Source organism: Equus quagga, chromosome 8 (genome assembly GCF_021613505.1).
Source record: "Equus quagga isolate Etosha38 chromosome 8, UCLA_HA_Equagga_1.0, whole genome shotgun sequence".
NCBI classification, from domain to species: domain Eukaryota; kingdom Metazoa; phylum Chordata; class Mammalia; order Perissodactyla; family Equidae; genus Equus; species Equus quagga.
Genome location: NC_060274.1, coordinates 119043385 through 119058254, shown reverse-complemented (window position 1 = coordinate 119058254; position 14870 = coordinate 119043385). Strand labels below are relative to the sequence as shown.

Here is a 14870-nt window from a genome sequence, read left to right as displayed (position 1 = left end):
GGCTGGGGAAGAGAGTCTCTCACTGCCATCTCTTACTGAAGGCACCACGTCAATGAATGTGTGTGGCTTCTGGTTGAGTTTCAGATCCCCTGAAGGTGATACCACACTCACGGTGAATTGTCACACTACCAAATCCAGATTTTGTCTTGTCCTTCTGTAACCTCTCCTCAAGCAGAGACTGAACAGCTCTGACCAGGAACAGAGAGTTGAGAAGTTATGAGTTCCTCTGTATTTGCATCCACATGAATGAACCTTGAGCCTAGACTCAGAGATTTGAAACAGTACCACAGACACCAACTCTCCTTCTCAAGGGTCATGCGCTAATGTCTAGACACCAGCACATAATATAATAAGACCTCTCAACAAGAAAGATCCAATCAAAACATTCTCAGGTTCTACACAGTGCCAGATATGAGTTCATACGTCTAAAAAAGAAATTTTATTTTCATGAAAAGAACCTTGAACATGAAAGCCGCATAAACTCAGAAACTAAAAATATATTTCACTATTAAAGAGAGAAGTAGGAAAAGTTTGGGGAAACTAAACAGAGAACCAAAACATATTATATTTAAGTGTCAAATAATAAAAAATATAGAAAGTCAGGTATAGGAGTCATTACTGTTAATCAGGGTCTTTGAGGTCATCTTCACTTTGTGATCACTTATCCACACATACTGGACTTAGCATATTATCTCACATCAAGGTCTTAGAGGAAGGAGATGAGCTCAAAGAAGTGAAAACAGACGAGTACAGTTATGAAGAAACATCGGAAAAATGGTTCATTTATTGTACAGATTCCAACTACCCTGGGACCAGCTCAACACAAACATGTTTATGGTAGGCTGAATTCTAAAACGGCCCCCAAGATTCCCACCCCGTGGTGGACACACCCTGAATAATCCTTGATCAGAGCTGGGACTGTGAATAAGATAGGATGTCACTTCTGTGATTAGGTTACATTATATGGCAAAGATGAAGGGCTTTTGCAGATGTAATTAAGTCCCAAATCAGTCAAGTTTGAGTTCATCAAAAAGGAGATTATCTTGGGTGGGCTGGACTTAATCACTCAAAGTCTTGGAAGAGGGACTGAGCCCTCCTGCTGGCCTTGAAGAATCCAGTTGCCACATTGTGAGATAGCCACACGGTGCGAAATTGCAAGAGGCCTCTAGATGCTGGTACTGGCCCCCATCTGACAGCCAGCAAGAAAAGGGGGACCTCAGTCCTACGACTGCAATGAACTGAATTCTGCTAATAACCAGTGAGCTTGGAAGAGCACCCTGAGCTCCAGAAAGGATGCAGCCCAGCCAACATCTTGATTGCACCTTGTGAGACCCTGCGCAGAGGGCCCAGTTAGGCTGTACCCAGACTCTTGATCCACAGAAACTGTGACATAACAAATGTGTGTCATTTTAAGCTACTAAGTTTGTGTTGCTACACAGAAAACAGAAAAACAATACAATATTCAAACCAGGCTAGAAAGAGAAATTTGCTTAGAAAGAAGGAGAGAGGTGAGGCGAGATTCTTAGGGAGGTAGCATGGGTGTGGAGGAAAGAGTTCTGTACCAGAGGTCAGGAGCCCCAGAGTCTGGGCCCAGCACTACATCAGGTGCTCTGTGAAGACGCAGGCAAACCACTGCCCTCTCTGGGCCTCAATTGCTCTACTAATAATACAATGGGATTGTAGGACTAGATTTACAGAGTGCTTATTACGTGCCAGGCAGTGTACCATGCACAGGAACACAGCGGGGAGCAACGCACAGCCCTTGCTGCCAGGGAGCATACATTCTACATCATCTCCACCCAACTACAAGACCTGGCACCTGAAAACTCCAGCTGCAGCAGTGCAGAGGGAGAGGAAAAGGTCACAGTCTGCCACTGGCCAGAAAACCTGAATGAGGCATGAACCTCTCCAAGAGCAGGGTTTCTATGGAGACTTTCTGATAGCAGACATAACTGCCCCTCTTTCCCACCCTGCCCTACTCTAGGTCCTGGGCAGTGGAACTCCATACAGAACATGGTAGCCAACTGATGCATATTCAGAAAGCCTAGTCTGGCCTCAAAAAGAAAAAAGAATTGCCAGAAATATAAAGCTGGTCTCTGGACAGACAACTTTACTACTGGCATTAAGAAAGGCTAAACCACATAGGGAATTGAGATAATTAGTTAGTTCCAATGAGAAAACTGCTTGCCTAAAAAGTGTTTAGCAATTAATGCACAGGTTCATCTTTTATTTTAACACATTTTATTTCAAAATTATAGTTATTTTCTACTTCCTTTTATTAGGGGAGACATAGTTAGTGTATTGGCAAAGAAAATTAGATTACCTGCAGTAATTTAGAAAAACATGATACTTTCCATGCAAAACATGAAAATTCAGTTTAGACTTCCAGAGTTTATTAAAATAATGCACTTTGCATTGCTTAGAGAGCAGTAGCTCTGATTTCTATTGTTTCTCATGTTACTCTCTTATTTTATTTCAAAATCAAGGAAGAAATGAGAAAAAAAACTGAGAACAAAAACCTAATTAATCTTACACTAAATTAATTTTACTGCTGGCAATTATCTAGAGCCAGGGCTGACTAGGTCTTTCTCCCATGTCGTGGCCTCTAGGATCTCCAAGAATTGTCCACCTTCCACAGAATTCTCCAAGTCGAATTGCTCATGACCATTATGATAGAATGGACAGAAGTATAGGCAGCGGTGAGTGTCTTAGAGACGAAACAGTGGTGAACCAGAGAGGGAAGAGTTGGAGATGAGAGGAGAGAGCCTAATCAAGGCATAAAAAGCCACGTAAAGGAGGAAGAAGTAACTAAGGGATTTAAGTAGCTAAGGTATTTCGGTTTCAAAGACTCAGGTCTGACACTTTCACCCCAAAAATGCCCTCCCTCAACCAAGTTGCAGACCAAGTACAGCTACGTCCCTTATTCTACATCTGACATATCTCAGTGACTCAAACATTTTGTTTTCCTGTACACAGGCAGCCTTTTTCAATGCTTCCCAGAACTGTGCCTGCATTACTACAAGATGGCATCCTTCTGTAGCAGCTGTTAACCTGAGCAAACTAATTTTTCTCTTAAAGCGCTGTATCAGTCCAGAAATTCAGAAATTGAGCAGATTAAGCACATTGTTAACAAGCATGTGTAACAGGAACAAAAATTATAAATGTGCATATATTCATAGTTTTCGTGGCTTCTTTCCCCACCACCTTATGAAGGGGTGGGGTTCTTGCTCACTGGGTCGGTACCGCCTCTTGGGGACTGGAATTCAGGTATTTGGAGGGAGGAGGAAGTGCCCAACTATGTCCTCCATGGCCTGCAGGCAGCAAGGATCACAGTCTTTGAGGAAGAACATGACAAGCTTCAGCAGCATTGCTGGAGTAGAAAAGGTGAATGGAGTGAGGGGACTTGGCAGATGAAAGCAGGAGCTATTTCTGTCTGCCTCCATGAGTACAAAAATTTGGGAGGAGAGAGATGTACAATAGACAAAATTTGGGAGACCCGCTAGGAAGCAGGGCTTAATTCCCCCTCCCTTGACAGTGAGTGGACTTAGAGACTTACTTCTAAACAAGATAGTCTGGAAAAGGAAACACAGTAAATGGACAGTGGAGGGACCTGGGAGACACTGCCTTAACCAAACAATCACAGTGAACACAATGAGTGATAAGTCATGAAGATATCATGTACCCCTCATGTGACATGATGAGAAGGGCATTTCACCTCTGTTGTACTCTTCCCCAAAGGCCCATAACCTCGGTCTAACTATGAGAAAAACATCAGACAAACCCAGACTGAAGGACATTTTACAAAATGCCTGAACAGTAATCTTTAAAACTGTCAAGGTCATGAAAAAGAAGGAAAGATTGAAAAACATCACAGATCAGAAGAGACAAAGAATACTCGAGGACTAAAAGCAATGTGATATTCTAGATTGGATCCTGGAGAGAAAAAGAACAGGAGTGGGGAAAACTGGTAAAATCTGAATAAAGTCCGTAGCTTAGTTACAGTTACTGTATCTATGCTAGTTTCTTAGTTTTAACAAATGTACCATGTTACATGAGATATTAACATCAGGAAAAGTGAGTGAGGGAAATATGAGAACTCTCTACTCCCTTTGCAAATTTTCTGTAAAATAAAGTAAAATAAAAAATTAAAACTTTACTTTTGAAAAGGTATATAAAACTCAGTTACATAAGGCTGTCTGTATAAAAATTATGTTTTTAACAATTTGAGAATTGTGTTATTCCAGAGGAGAATGTGGTTTTCCCATAATATTACAAGATCACACTAAGAGTCAAGCAACAGAGATGGCAGAAAAGGCTTTCTGGATAGCTGCCCATCCAAAGCAAAGTACTCAAGGGTCCATGCTAGCACCAGCCCTCAACAGGACACAGACATCACGACTGGCTCCCTGGAAGGGGAATTTATAAATGGGGCACTGTGGCCATTCATAGAAAGTTAATGTGCTTCCAAGTCAGTCTTTGCTTTTGCCTCCCAACTCAACCAGTTAGTGGTTGTGTCCTCAGATAACTCATTTAACCTCTCAGATCTTCAGGTTCCTCTTTGTAAAAATTATGATAATAACGTTTACCTCACAGGGCTATTGTGATGATAAAAGGACATATGAAATTATTTAGCCTGTACTTAGAAAATAGTATTAGCTAATTAATGTTATTTTTCTTTCCTTCCTGGGTGATTTCTCTCCATAATCACTCATTTCAATAAAGTAGGAAAGTTCCTAAAATCTGCTATTATTCACAGTAGGCAAATCTAGGATGAATTGAGTTACTGCTTCTAAAGAAAGGTGATCAGCTCTGTACGATTCCAGAATTTCTGGAAAGCAAGAATAAAGATGGGAGACTGATTATCCCAGGCCTTTAAAAACACACACAGAAGTCAAAGATATAGAGGGATAGGTGGGACTGAAAGAGAGAGATTTTCTGAGTAATATCAATATATTTACTTCTTCTTAAGATACCTGGATTCAGATTATCATTATACAGTCACTGTCCCAACTATGAAAGCAGAAAAATTGAGACAAATAATTTCCCTTTATTTAAAATAGGTCAGAAATGCTATCAAACAAGTCAAGTATGTACCTGTATTTACACACCTCATTTGCAAGCAAGCTGTGCACCCACTGAGTCAGTGACCCAGGGCCTCTTGTTCCTTCCTACTGACACAGAGTTACAGTGAGGCCTTTTCCCAGCCCATATATACCCCACCGCTATAATCCAAAGAACAATCCAGCTGTTCTGACACGATGTTACTACTGGCGCTCCCACAGAAGACTGAGTCCACACCCACCCCACTCAACTCAGGGAGGATGGTGTGCAGTCTGTGCCCCTTCTGCTGCTGTTGTCCTTACAATATTCCATCTTCAGATTCCTGCTCCTCTCTAGCCATAGTCCTACTGCCCCAGCTCAAAAATAACAAACAAACAAACAGAATTCACCTGGAGAATTGGGCAGTGCCAATACAACTCAATGCATAAGTTTATAAATAGATGACATAAATTCACCAAAAGTGTGACGCTACCGGTCCAGTGACACCTCTTGGCTGTCCACCAAATTCCATATCAGATGATGAGGTACAATCTTTTACAAAGTTGCACTTAGACTGTGTTAATTTTACTATTTGGCGCTTGCTTTTGACCTTAGGCTAGTTCCCTGGATTTTAAGATCCTTGAAGCCATCCTGGATTGGGCTTCTTTAACACTAATCACTTCCCTCCAACCAACAACTCTGGCCCTTCCCGTCTTTCCAGGACAAACCTAGAAATTCAATCCTAGAGTTTCTTGGTAGTAATAGCTCAGTAACTATCACCCAGCAAGTTGAGCACCCTTTTTCTGTACATCTGCCACAGTGTATACCTATTTCCTTTCAACTTTCTCTTCCCTCCTTCTTCTCTCCGAAACTTTTTTTCCTTTTCTTTTTGTGCTCTCTTGCTGTGCTTTAAGGATGTCTAGTGACTCCCAATGACCATTTACCCATTTGCTGAGCCCCTACCTAGGGCTCCTCAGCTAAATTAATGATATGAACCATAACGTCTTGCTTAATTTGGGGGAACTTCCCATTATATTTCAGTAGCCAATTAAACAACGTAATATCTATTATCCAGGGGTGCAACACCCATGCAAAATACAAGGCAAGCAATGCCTCAAACAAGTTCCTTTGAGAAAGTGCCTAATTTTAAAATATTAGCAGAAAAAGAAATTGGAGAATGAACTGAAATACAGGTGCTCAGAGGCCTGGAAAGTCAGATCAGCAATTACAGAAATGAAAGCCTCAGACCACTGGGAAAAGTACTAATAGAGAAAATCTTGCTGCCAAACCATAAGGTGACTCCAGCCACTATTTACTATTGAAATTCCACCATTTGTTGAAACAAAGAATCTTCTTTGCTTTTGTTTTCAGTTTACGATGTGCGAGAATAATAAGAACAGAATGTCCTGGAGGGTATAAGGCGGAAACAATCACACAAATGGATCTGGCTCCTAAATTCATCCCTACAGAAGAAGGGACATAATGGAGTAGGGCAGCAACTGAATATGGAATGTAGAGGATGAGGAAACAGATCATCAGCTTCATTGCACCCACATGAGCTTCAGTCTGGGGATTCCAAAAGCCAGTGGCATTTCTCTGCATCTTCTGTATATGTCTCCTCAAGGAATTTATTAACAAGGAAGCAGATGTCACATTAATCATGAACTGGAGAAATGAGCTCGAGACCAAAGAGGTCACCAAAAACAAGATGCCCTCATTGATGTTAAATACTGTGCTATTTCTCCCAGTCACAAATTCAGGGACGGGTGATGTCCGTCTGAGCAAAACATACAGGAGAGTGGTGAAGGCAGAAATCAGCACACAGGCCAGCTGTAGCCTGGGGATCATTGGGGAGAGATTTCGTTTCAGCAGGAGAAACATGGAGTGTTGGAAGTTAGTAATCTTCACACAGTACAAGGCGTTGAGCAAGGTTACAGACCAGAGACTATTAGAGTCCAAAAATATCCAACACAACAGGAAAAAAGTGGGTAAGTAGACTGACCTTTCAACTTTCAGAGAGTTGATGTAGACATTATTCAGTAGAAGAATTCCCAGCATAAGAAATCTGGTGATGCCCAAGCTGAACAGGATCCTATCAGAAGAGGAGATTCTGTGGCTTTTGACCCAAGTCTTATAATTGACTACTGCAATAAACAGGTTCACAATGAGTCCTACACAGGTCAAAATTACTGAGACAATAACAGAACAGATAAAAAATATCCGAAGCATCTTTACTCATTGAGCATTCAGTAGCTGTGGTGCTGATGCTGGGAGCAGGAGAAATACTGAAATATACTAGTAGGCACCATACCCAGCCAGGAAGGACATTTCCTTTTTAATTTTCCCCAGTGTGGCAAATGAGCTATTAGTGAGCTAAGAGCCAGCTGCTTTTACTGAGATGCAAATTTCCAAGGATTGCATTACTATTTCTACATTCATATCCACTTTCCTTAGAAATGCCTAATTTAAACAGCCTAGGTGAACCTGGGAGTCCACTCCTTCAAGAGAAAGAGAGCTGGAGGGAGGAGTTATGGCAGGCTCCAAGGACTTCTAATCCAAATGATAGTGTGCCAGTACAGCATTGTTTCTGTCACTCTTTCACAGGGAATGCAACTTTTCTTCATAGCAACCCCAGAATATGGTGGGGATTTCCATGCCTCATTCCTACCCACTCCCCCTCCACCCACACATACACGGATTACCCGAATCCAACTTCTCTATCCCCTCTGTTGATGTTGCAGCCATTTTCTCCATCTGTCGTTCTGGTCATGCCAATGTTACTCTTTCATCTCTTAGCACCTACAGTGATTTACTGTTATCTAATAAATCAAGTTCAAGGACCTCACACTTCCTTGAGAAAGCCTTTTTCAATTAATTCCACCCTTTCATGATGATTTCTTTACTTTGCATTCCCTCACCAGCAATATATATGGATTTGTGCCATAATCATTTGCTGTGATCTGCTTTTGCTTGGAAAAGAAATGTCAGCCCTTTCATGAGTTTCCTTTATAGATTTGCATTTATGCTTAGATCACACATGGCTATTTCCTCTTAGGCATTTAACTGTCAATCAAACTACTCTGGTACCAGATACACAGTAATGCTTTAGTTACAGTTCTGTGTAACTTCTTGCAGAATATGAACAGATAACATTGACTTTCCTTTCCACTTATCCCAAGTCAAGAAAATCACAAACACAACTTAAGATCCTCTAGATAGCCCTGTTCATCAATAGTTGGGGAAAATTGTGAGTATTGTATAAGGCAAAAAGTGCTGGTAAGCACTGAAACTGAGAGGTGTTGGAATGTAATTTGGGGGATTTTTTGGTTTTGTTGTTTGTTTTTTCATTTATAATCCTCCTGGACCCAAACTACAGTTCAATCTCATTAAGTGTCAGAATCTGTGAACTTGGTCCAAGAAGTCAGAGAGCGCTAAAAATGAGAAGTAGTACTGTGAGACATAGAACATTGGGGCCCCTGATGGAAACTTGGAAGGTCTCATGGGCATCTGTCATGATTTGCTGTTAATTCATGTGTTAAAGTCCCCAGCAGTACACCAAAGAATAGATGTGTTTGGAGGAGACATGTGACCTTGGGAACAAGCTTTAAGCATATAATTGGACTCTAAATGCAGGGACAATTCTCATCCCCATACTTTGACCCAAGGTGCCTGGTCATAGTAGGTGAAAGCATGCTCTGGTCCCTTATCCATGAAACAACTAGACTGAAGAGTCCTAAGGCATTTAGCAATTAAAATTAATTCATTGAAAGCTAAACAAAACAAACAAGATGGCCCCTTTGGGTTTCTCAAAACTTAGACTGAAGCATTAGGTAATTCTTCCCCATGCCCTGGGACCCAGTGGGGAGCTGACAGATTAGGTATTCCCCCCGGTGGATTTAGAAAACCATATCTTCTCCAAAATTGCTGAACTTCCCATCACTGCACCTTTAGCAACAGGTGAGACTCTTTTTCCACTCAGATCCATGTCCCCACTCCCACCCGTAACTTTGATTAATGGCAGTCCACACATGGCTGAAGTCACATAAAAAGTCTGAGATTTTCCAAGAGTTGCCTCCAAACTTCTCTGAAATAGGAATCAAGAGGGGGTGGGGATGCCACACCTATGAATGTGATTTCACTTACTTTCAGGGAAGGTAACTGCTCTCAGCCAATGGGACTAAAACAGACTCCCACTCAGGAAATGCTACATTTTCCACCCACACTCTGGGTTCCAGTAGAATGACCAGCAGTGGTAACTTTAGTATGTTCACTGCACCATAGCTAAATCTGTTAGGTCGGGGTAGGATTTAATGGAGCCACGGTGGAAAGAGAAGGGAGGGATCCTTCAGAAGATAGCCAAAGGCACCAAGAACCATACAACAGCCAAGCCAAAATCTCTAGGAAAATTGTTATGTTCAATTAAGAGAAGAAATCCCCACACCTAAAGCAGAAGGCAGAATCAGGAACTCAGGCAAGGGCTGAAGAACCAGAAGGTCAGAGCTAGGAAGAGAAGTTGTCCAAGTGACAGAATGTAGGAACAAGTGTTCAAAAGTGGGTGAGGATGAATTCAAGAGCAGGGGTCAGGGTTAACAAAGTAGATGCCAATTGAGACAGCATGGATTTCCATAGTTAAACTGCCCTGTGCTGAAAAGAAGCACAAGTTTTTATTAATTACAAAAGTACCCATGCAGATTCCTTATATTTTACTAAATTATAAATGAATATTAAATCATTCTTTTAAGTTTCAACAGATATCTTCTTTTATTTGTTTGTTTGTTTTTTTTGTTTTTTTTTTTTTTGGAGGAAGATAAGCCCTCAGCTAACTACTGCCAGTCCTCCTCTTTTTGCTGAGGAAGCCTGGGTCTGAGCTAACATCCGTGCCCATCTTCCTCTAGTTTATACGTGGGACGCCTACCACAGCATGGCTGCCAAGCAGTGCCATGTCCGCACCCGGGATCCGAACCAGCGAACCCCGGGCCGCCGAGAAGCGCAACGAGCAAACTTAACCGCTGCGCCACCGGGCCGGCCCCTCAACAGATATCTTTTTGAAAGAGAATTTTAACTTATGTCAGAATCAGGAATTTTCCTAGAAGCTTCAAAAACAAGGATCAATCTGAAAGCAAACAATGCAGACCAAAAGATATTTTATTCCTTTAATTTTAGAAATGAATATATAAATCCCAGAACAATTCTAAAATTAATTTCTGGTTACATATGACCAAATTCCAAGTAACGTAGTGATCCTTCATGCTATGTCAAAATATAACCCCTTTCACAAAACAAAACAATAATAATAATAGTAACATTTATTGGTTGGTTACTCTATGTGAAACTCTAAGCATTTTTCATGTGCTAATTCACTCATTCCTTCCAACAGCCCTATTAACAAAATACTATTATTATTCCCATTTTAAAAATCAGGAAAATAAAATAAAGAGAGGTTGAGAAACTTCCCCAAGTTCACCCAGTTCATAAGGGCTGGAGTCAGGGTTTGCACCCAGGCTATCTGGCTTCAGGGTCCACATTTTTAGCCACAAAACTCTACACCTGAGAGCCCCATTAGTGACAGAAATCCAGATTCAGAATTTCTATGTGTCCTAACTGAATATGTTCACAAGTTTGAGAATTCTTCATGATCTTAAGCAATAATATTCTCACTGGCTTGTCACCACTGTTCAGTGATAGGAAGTAAATCAACGCCCATGTAATTTTTTTAAAATAAACTTACAAAAACTGCTTAAATTATTTTTTTTATAAAACTCTGAGATTTTAAAGGCAGATATGCATCTTGGTTACTTAAAAAAAAAAACACTTGGACTTCTGGCCAATCTGAAAAACTAAAAATTACTTGAAAATTTGCTTCAGCAAAATGACAAAGAATTTAAGAACTATTGAAATTGAGGTAAAATGACTTCACCACAGACTGGATTGGAACCTAGCTCTATCGAAGGGTCTTGATTTTCACTCTGCTGCTCTTGTCATTACACAGTAGATTTGTGGAAACTGCTGTCTTGTGGGAATTGCTGTTGTTGTGCAATTCACTGTCAGTTACAACAATATCTTCACCTATTATACAATATGCTGTGCTAAAATGTTGGCACACCTTGTCTCACGAATCTCTAAAACCCTGTGAGGTCAATGTCATAGTTCGCATTTCAAAACGAGGGAAGAGAGAAGCAGACAGATAATTTAAGTAATTCACCTAAGGCCACAAGTCTTGGAAAATGGACAGAACCAGAATTCAAACCCAAGACTGTGGAATTGCAATGCTTTTGCTCTTTCCCTCAAGTCCCCTACACTGTTTTATTTACATCAGCTTATCACTGTCAGTAAAAACTTTAGTTTAAAGGTAGTAATCAGCTCATTATGTCAAGCTGATAGTTATTAAAATATAACTCCATGTCTATATAGTATCAGTCCTTATTAAATTGACATTTTCCAAAGACTGTTTCACCCTCTCTGAAACAACCAGAGAAAGAGAAGTCATGTGAAGTGTCCTCAGGTGGGACAGGGCAAAACAGTAGTGTCTCTCTCTTACTGATATTACAGAACTGGTGCCCCGGAGGGTAAGGAAGAGCCCTGTAGTCTTGAGCTAGGCCGAAGGACTCCCAGGCTCCCTCCTGTGCCTTCTGCAGCTCTATGGGGAAAAGGAGCCCTTGGATCCAGACTTCAGATGACCAGGCTTACACCAGAGCATCTCCACAAACATCTGCTTCAGCTTGCTGTTTCCCAGAATGAGAATAAATGAGTGGCCAGCAGGATAAAACATTGTAATTATTTCTCCAATCATCTTAACCATCTTAGTTCCTGGTAGGAAATCACTGGCTGTTGTAATTATAAAGGCAAGAAAGTAAAGTAGGAAGAGAAAGAGGAAGGAGAGGATGATTTTGATGGCCCTCTTGTGAGCCTCAGTGCTTAGATTTCTGGCACTGGTACCATTTTGCTGCATCTGCCACATGTGCCTTCCCAGGGAGAGGATGAGCAGAAAGTAGGAGGCCAGAGACACAATTAACGGAGGGAGGTTCCACAGAGTCCAAAGAACATGGATCAGTCCATATTCATTTCTCTTTTTAAAGTGCTCAGTCACATTCCCTGTGCCATTGGTTCCACGGAAAACAGAATAAATCTTAAATCCATGGGTCAGAGACACGGCACTGCCACATGATAAGAGCAGCGCACCCAAGAGCATCCATACGACGACTCTGGAAACTCTCCACTTGAGCCAGAGGAATGTAGGGTGGGAGAAACTGGCAATTTTCAGGCAGTAGAGGACACTGAGACAGGTGGCAAGCCAAATACTCAGATGGCTTGTAAATGTCCAGGAAACATAAATAATTTGCATTACTATCCTTTCCTCACGTACTTTGGAAGAGAACACCATTAAAACACCATCAACCAAGAGAACCCACAGCAGAACGATCCTGGAGAGAGCCAGGATAGTGATGATGAAGTCAGACAAAGAGATTCTCTTGTTCTTGAACCAGCTGCTGCCATTGACCAACTCTATAAAACCATTCCCCAGCATTCCCAGAAGGAACTGAGTGGCAGATAGAACCAGAAACACCCACTCAGTGAGTCCCAACCTATCAGCTATTAGGCAGACCTGATCTTTCTTCTTTCTTTTGATGTACAATCTCCTTGCTGATTTGAAGTTTCTCTCCGTGGATCTGTCACATCTACCTGTTGTTTCACTGTACCTGTCTCTTGTCTCTGCCCAATTTAGTCTGTTGTAGAGCACAGTTTAGTGACCCCTCTCTGGCTCTCTCAGGTTAGTCTGTCCTCTTCACAGATGACATGGATTGTCAGAGTCCATCTAGGATCTAAACTCAGCAGCTCTTTGCTAAAATGCAAATATAATAGTGTCCAGTGTCACACAGGGAAGGAAGAGATTTGAGTCATAAAGAAGATGGAGGATTTGGACTCAGTTTCAAAGGGAGTAGGGTTCTGAGCCACCCGGAACAGAAAGGTGTGTCACTAGAACAGTCACACAGAATCACTCAGAAGAGTGACAAGTCTCATTCCTCAGGAATGAACTCAGGGGCACAAACAGAAAGGGGGGGAATTCTACCAAAAGGCACTATCAAAGTCACCCCGGAGGAAGGTTGAGTGTCACTGGTCTTAGATTAGAATTAAAAGGTATGCCCCTTAAAGTAAGCCTTACATGAGGGGCTCCAGGTTCTTCCCTAGTGAGCCATATCATATCAGTCAATTCTTAACTACCTGTATATTTGAATAACAATAATGAAATATAGCATATAAACTTCAAAATATGGATTTTTCAGAGTGCATGGCCACCGTATTGATATGCCAATAGAAGTTCAGGCTAACAGAAATCACACACAGACACCATCTGTCAACCAAAGAAGGCTAATTTATCTAAAACAATGCCTTACAAATTTTGACCATGACCAACAGCAATACTTTTTATAGTTTTATATATATTACTATATATACAAGAACATATACATGTATATATACATCACAATCTAAACATATATAGATAATATATACATATTATAAGGGGAACACAAAGGTTTCACAAAACCATATTTCCCCTTTTTACATGTGTGGCACTCTAAAATTTTCTCTCTGTTCTATTTCTTTCAATGCTGCTTGCGTGTCAGAAACTTGACTTTACAACCTGCTAATGAGTTGCAATAGGAACTGTTTGGAAACACTGACGTGAAGGATGGAGAGAGAAATCAATGCCATTAAGATACAAAGCAGAGAGTTCAGCAATATTATCCAATAACAGACAGAGGGATATGCTTTTAGATCCTCTCAAAAGAATCTCACAAGAGTGCAGGTGATAAATCTGAATGAATGATACATAATCTCTTCTGGATACATGCCAAGGAGCCACTCACCTGAGCCAGGTGAACCTCATCCATCTTGGCATTGTGTCGTGTACAATATGATTACAGAGCACTACAGAATACACTTGGACATAAACACAGTCCTCCTTAATCACCCTCAGCTTTCTCAGGCTAACTTAACCTGACCCAAATGCTTCCTGAACTCTGCTATGGAATTAGAATAAGGCCAGCTCCCAGCTGCATCTGGGAGTCCTATAACAGGACCTTAGACCAGTTGTAGGGCTGACCCTGCAACCTACCACCAACCCTGTTCAGTGTTTTTCTCATGGCTTCAGTTCTATAGATTCAGATTTTTGTTCTTGTAACAACTTTTACATCCCCTCATAAGAAGAAATACACTAATAAGATTCCTCTACCTATGTATTAGAATTATCCAATGAGGAGAAAGTTTAGAATACACAACATATCAGAATGCATTTCACATACCATTTCATGTTTGATCATACTTTTTTTACTAGCCCTATTACTTTTACCCCCTCCAAAACTAGAACTTGTACCATTTTATAAGTTGTTGTTGAGTAATTTAGGATTGACTGTAATTTTTCTTTCTCATGTTTGAGTCTTTCCCAGGACAGTGTGTTTCCATGTATACCACTTTAGCTGGTAATCAGAGTTCAATTTCCCAAATGACTTTGTTGGATTATCATTGCCCTTATTCCATCAGGTACCACTGATGTGAATTATGTGGCCATAGTTATACCATTGCCACTTCTTAACATAAATACTAAAACTATCATACTATAACTAATATCATAGCATTAGTAATGGCTGCTTCCAAAATGGATGTTGACCATTGTCCACCAAACCAACCACATATATTCCAAGGCCAACTCTATAAAGCCTGCAGCTTTAAACATGGTTTGTTGGAGGGCTAAATACCAGAGCCGTGGTATTGGATCCGTGGATCTTTCCTCCCGGGCTGCAGGCATCTAGAAAGACTACTGAGAGATCACA

General features: G+C 41.0%; 2 protein-coding genes across 2 annotated transcripts; both read right to left on the bottom strand.

The window, feature by feature from the left end:
- Positions 1-6348: 6348 nt before the first annotated feature.
- TAS2R4 (taste 2 receptor member 4) lies at positions 6349-7269 on the bottom strand. The gene has a single exon (XM_046668958.1). The coding sequence runs from the start codon at positions 7267-7269 to the stop codon at positions 6349-6351; it is 921 nt and encodes a 306-aa protein (XP_046524914.1).
- Positions 7270-11677: 4408 nt separating this feature from the next.
- Positions 11678-13939, bottom strand: TAS2R3 (taste 2 receptor member 3). The gene is made up of 2 exons (XM_046668956.1): positions 13908-13939; positions 11678-12764 (listed from the first exon to the last, which is right to left on the bottom strand). The coding sequence occupies exons 1-2, from the start codon at positions 13937-13939 to the stop codon at positions 11678-11680; spliced, it is 1119 nt and encodes a 372-aa protein (XP_046524912.1).
- Between the last annotated feature and the right edge of the window lie 931 nt (positions 13940-14870).

Bases quoted from the DNA above. Each gene is read 5' to 3' on its own strand.
- TAS2R3 (XM_046668956.1), bottom strand. From the start codon at position 13,939: ATGCCAAGATGGATGAGGTTCACCTGGCTCAG. The intron at 12,765-13,907 runs GTGAGTGGCTCC...GCTCTACAACAG, and splicing joins ATGAGGTTCACCTGGCTCAG to ACTAAATTGGGCAGAGACAA.
- TAS2R4 (XM_046668958.1), bottom strand. From the start codon at position 7,269: ATGCTTCGGATATTTTTTATCTGTTCTGTTATTGTCTCAGTAATTTTG.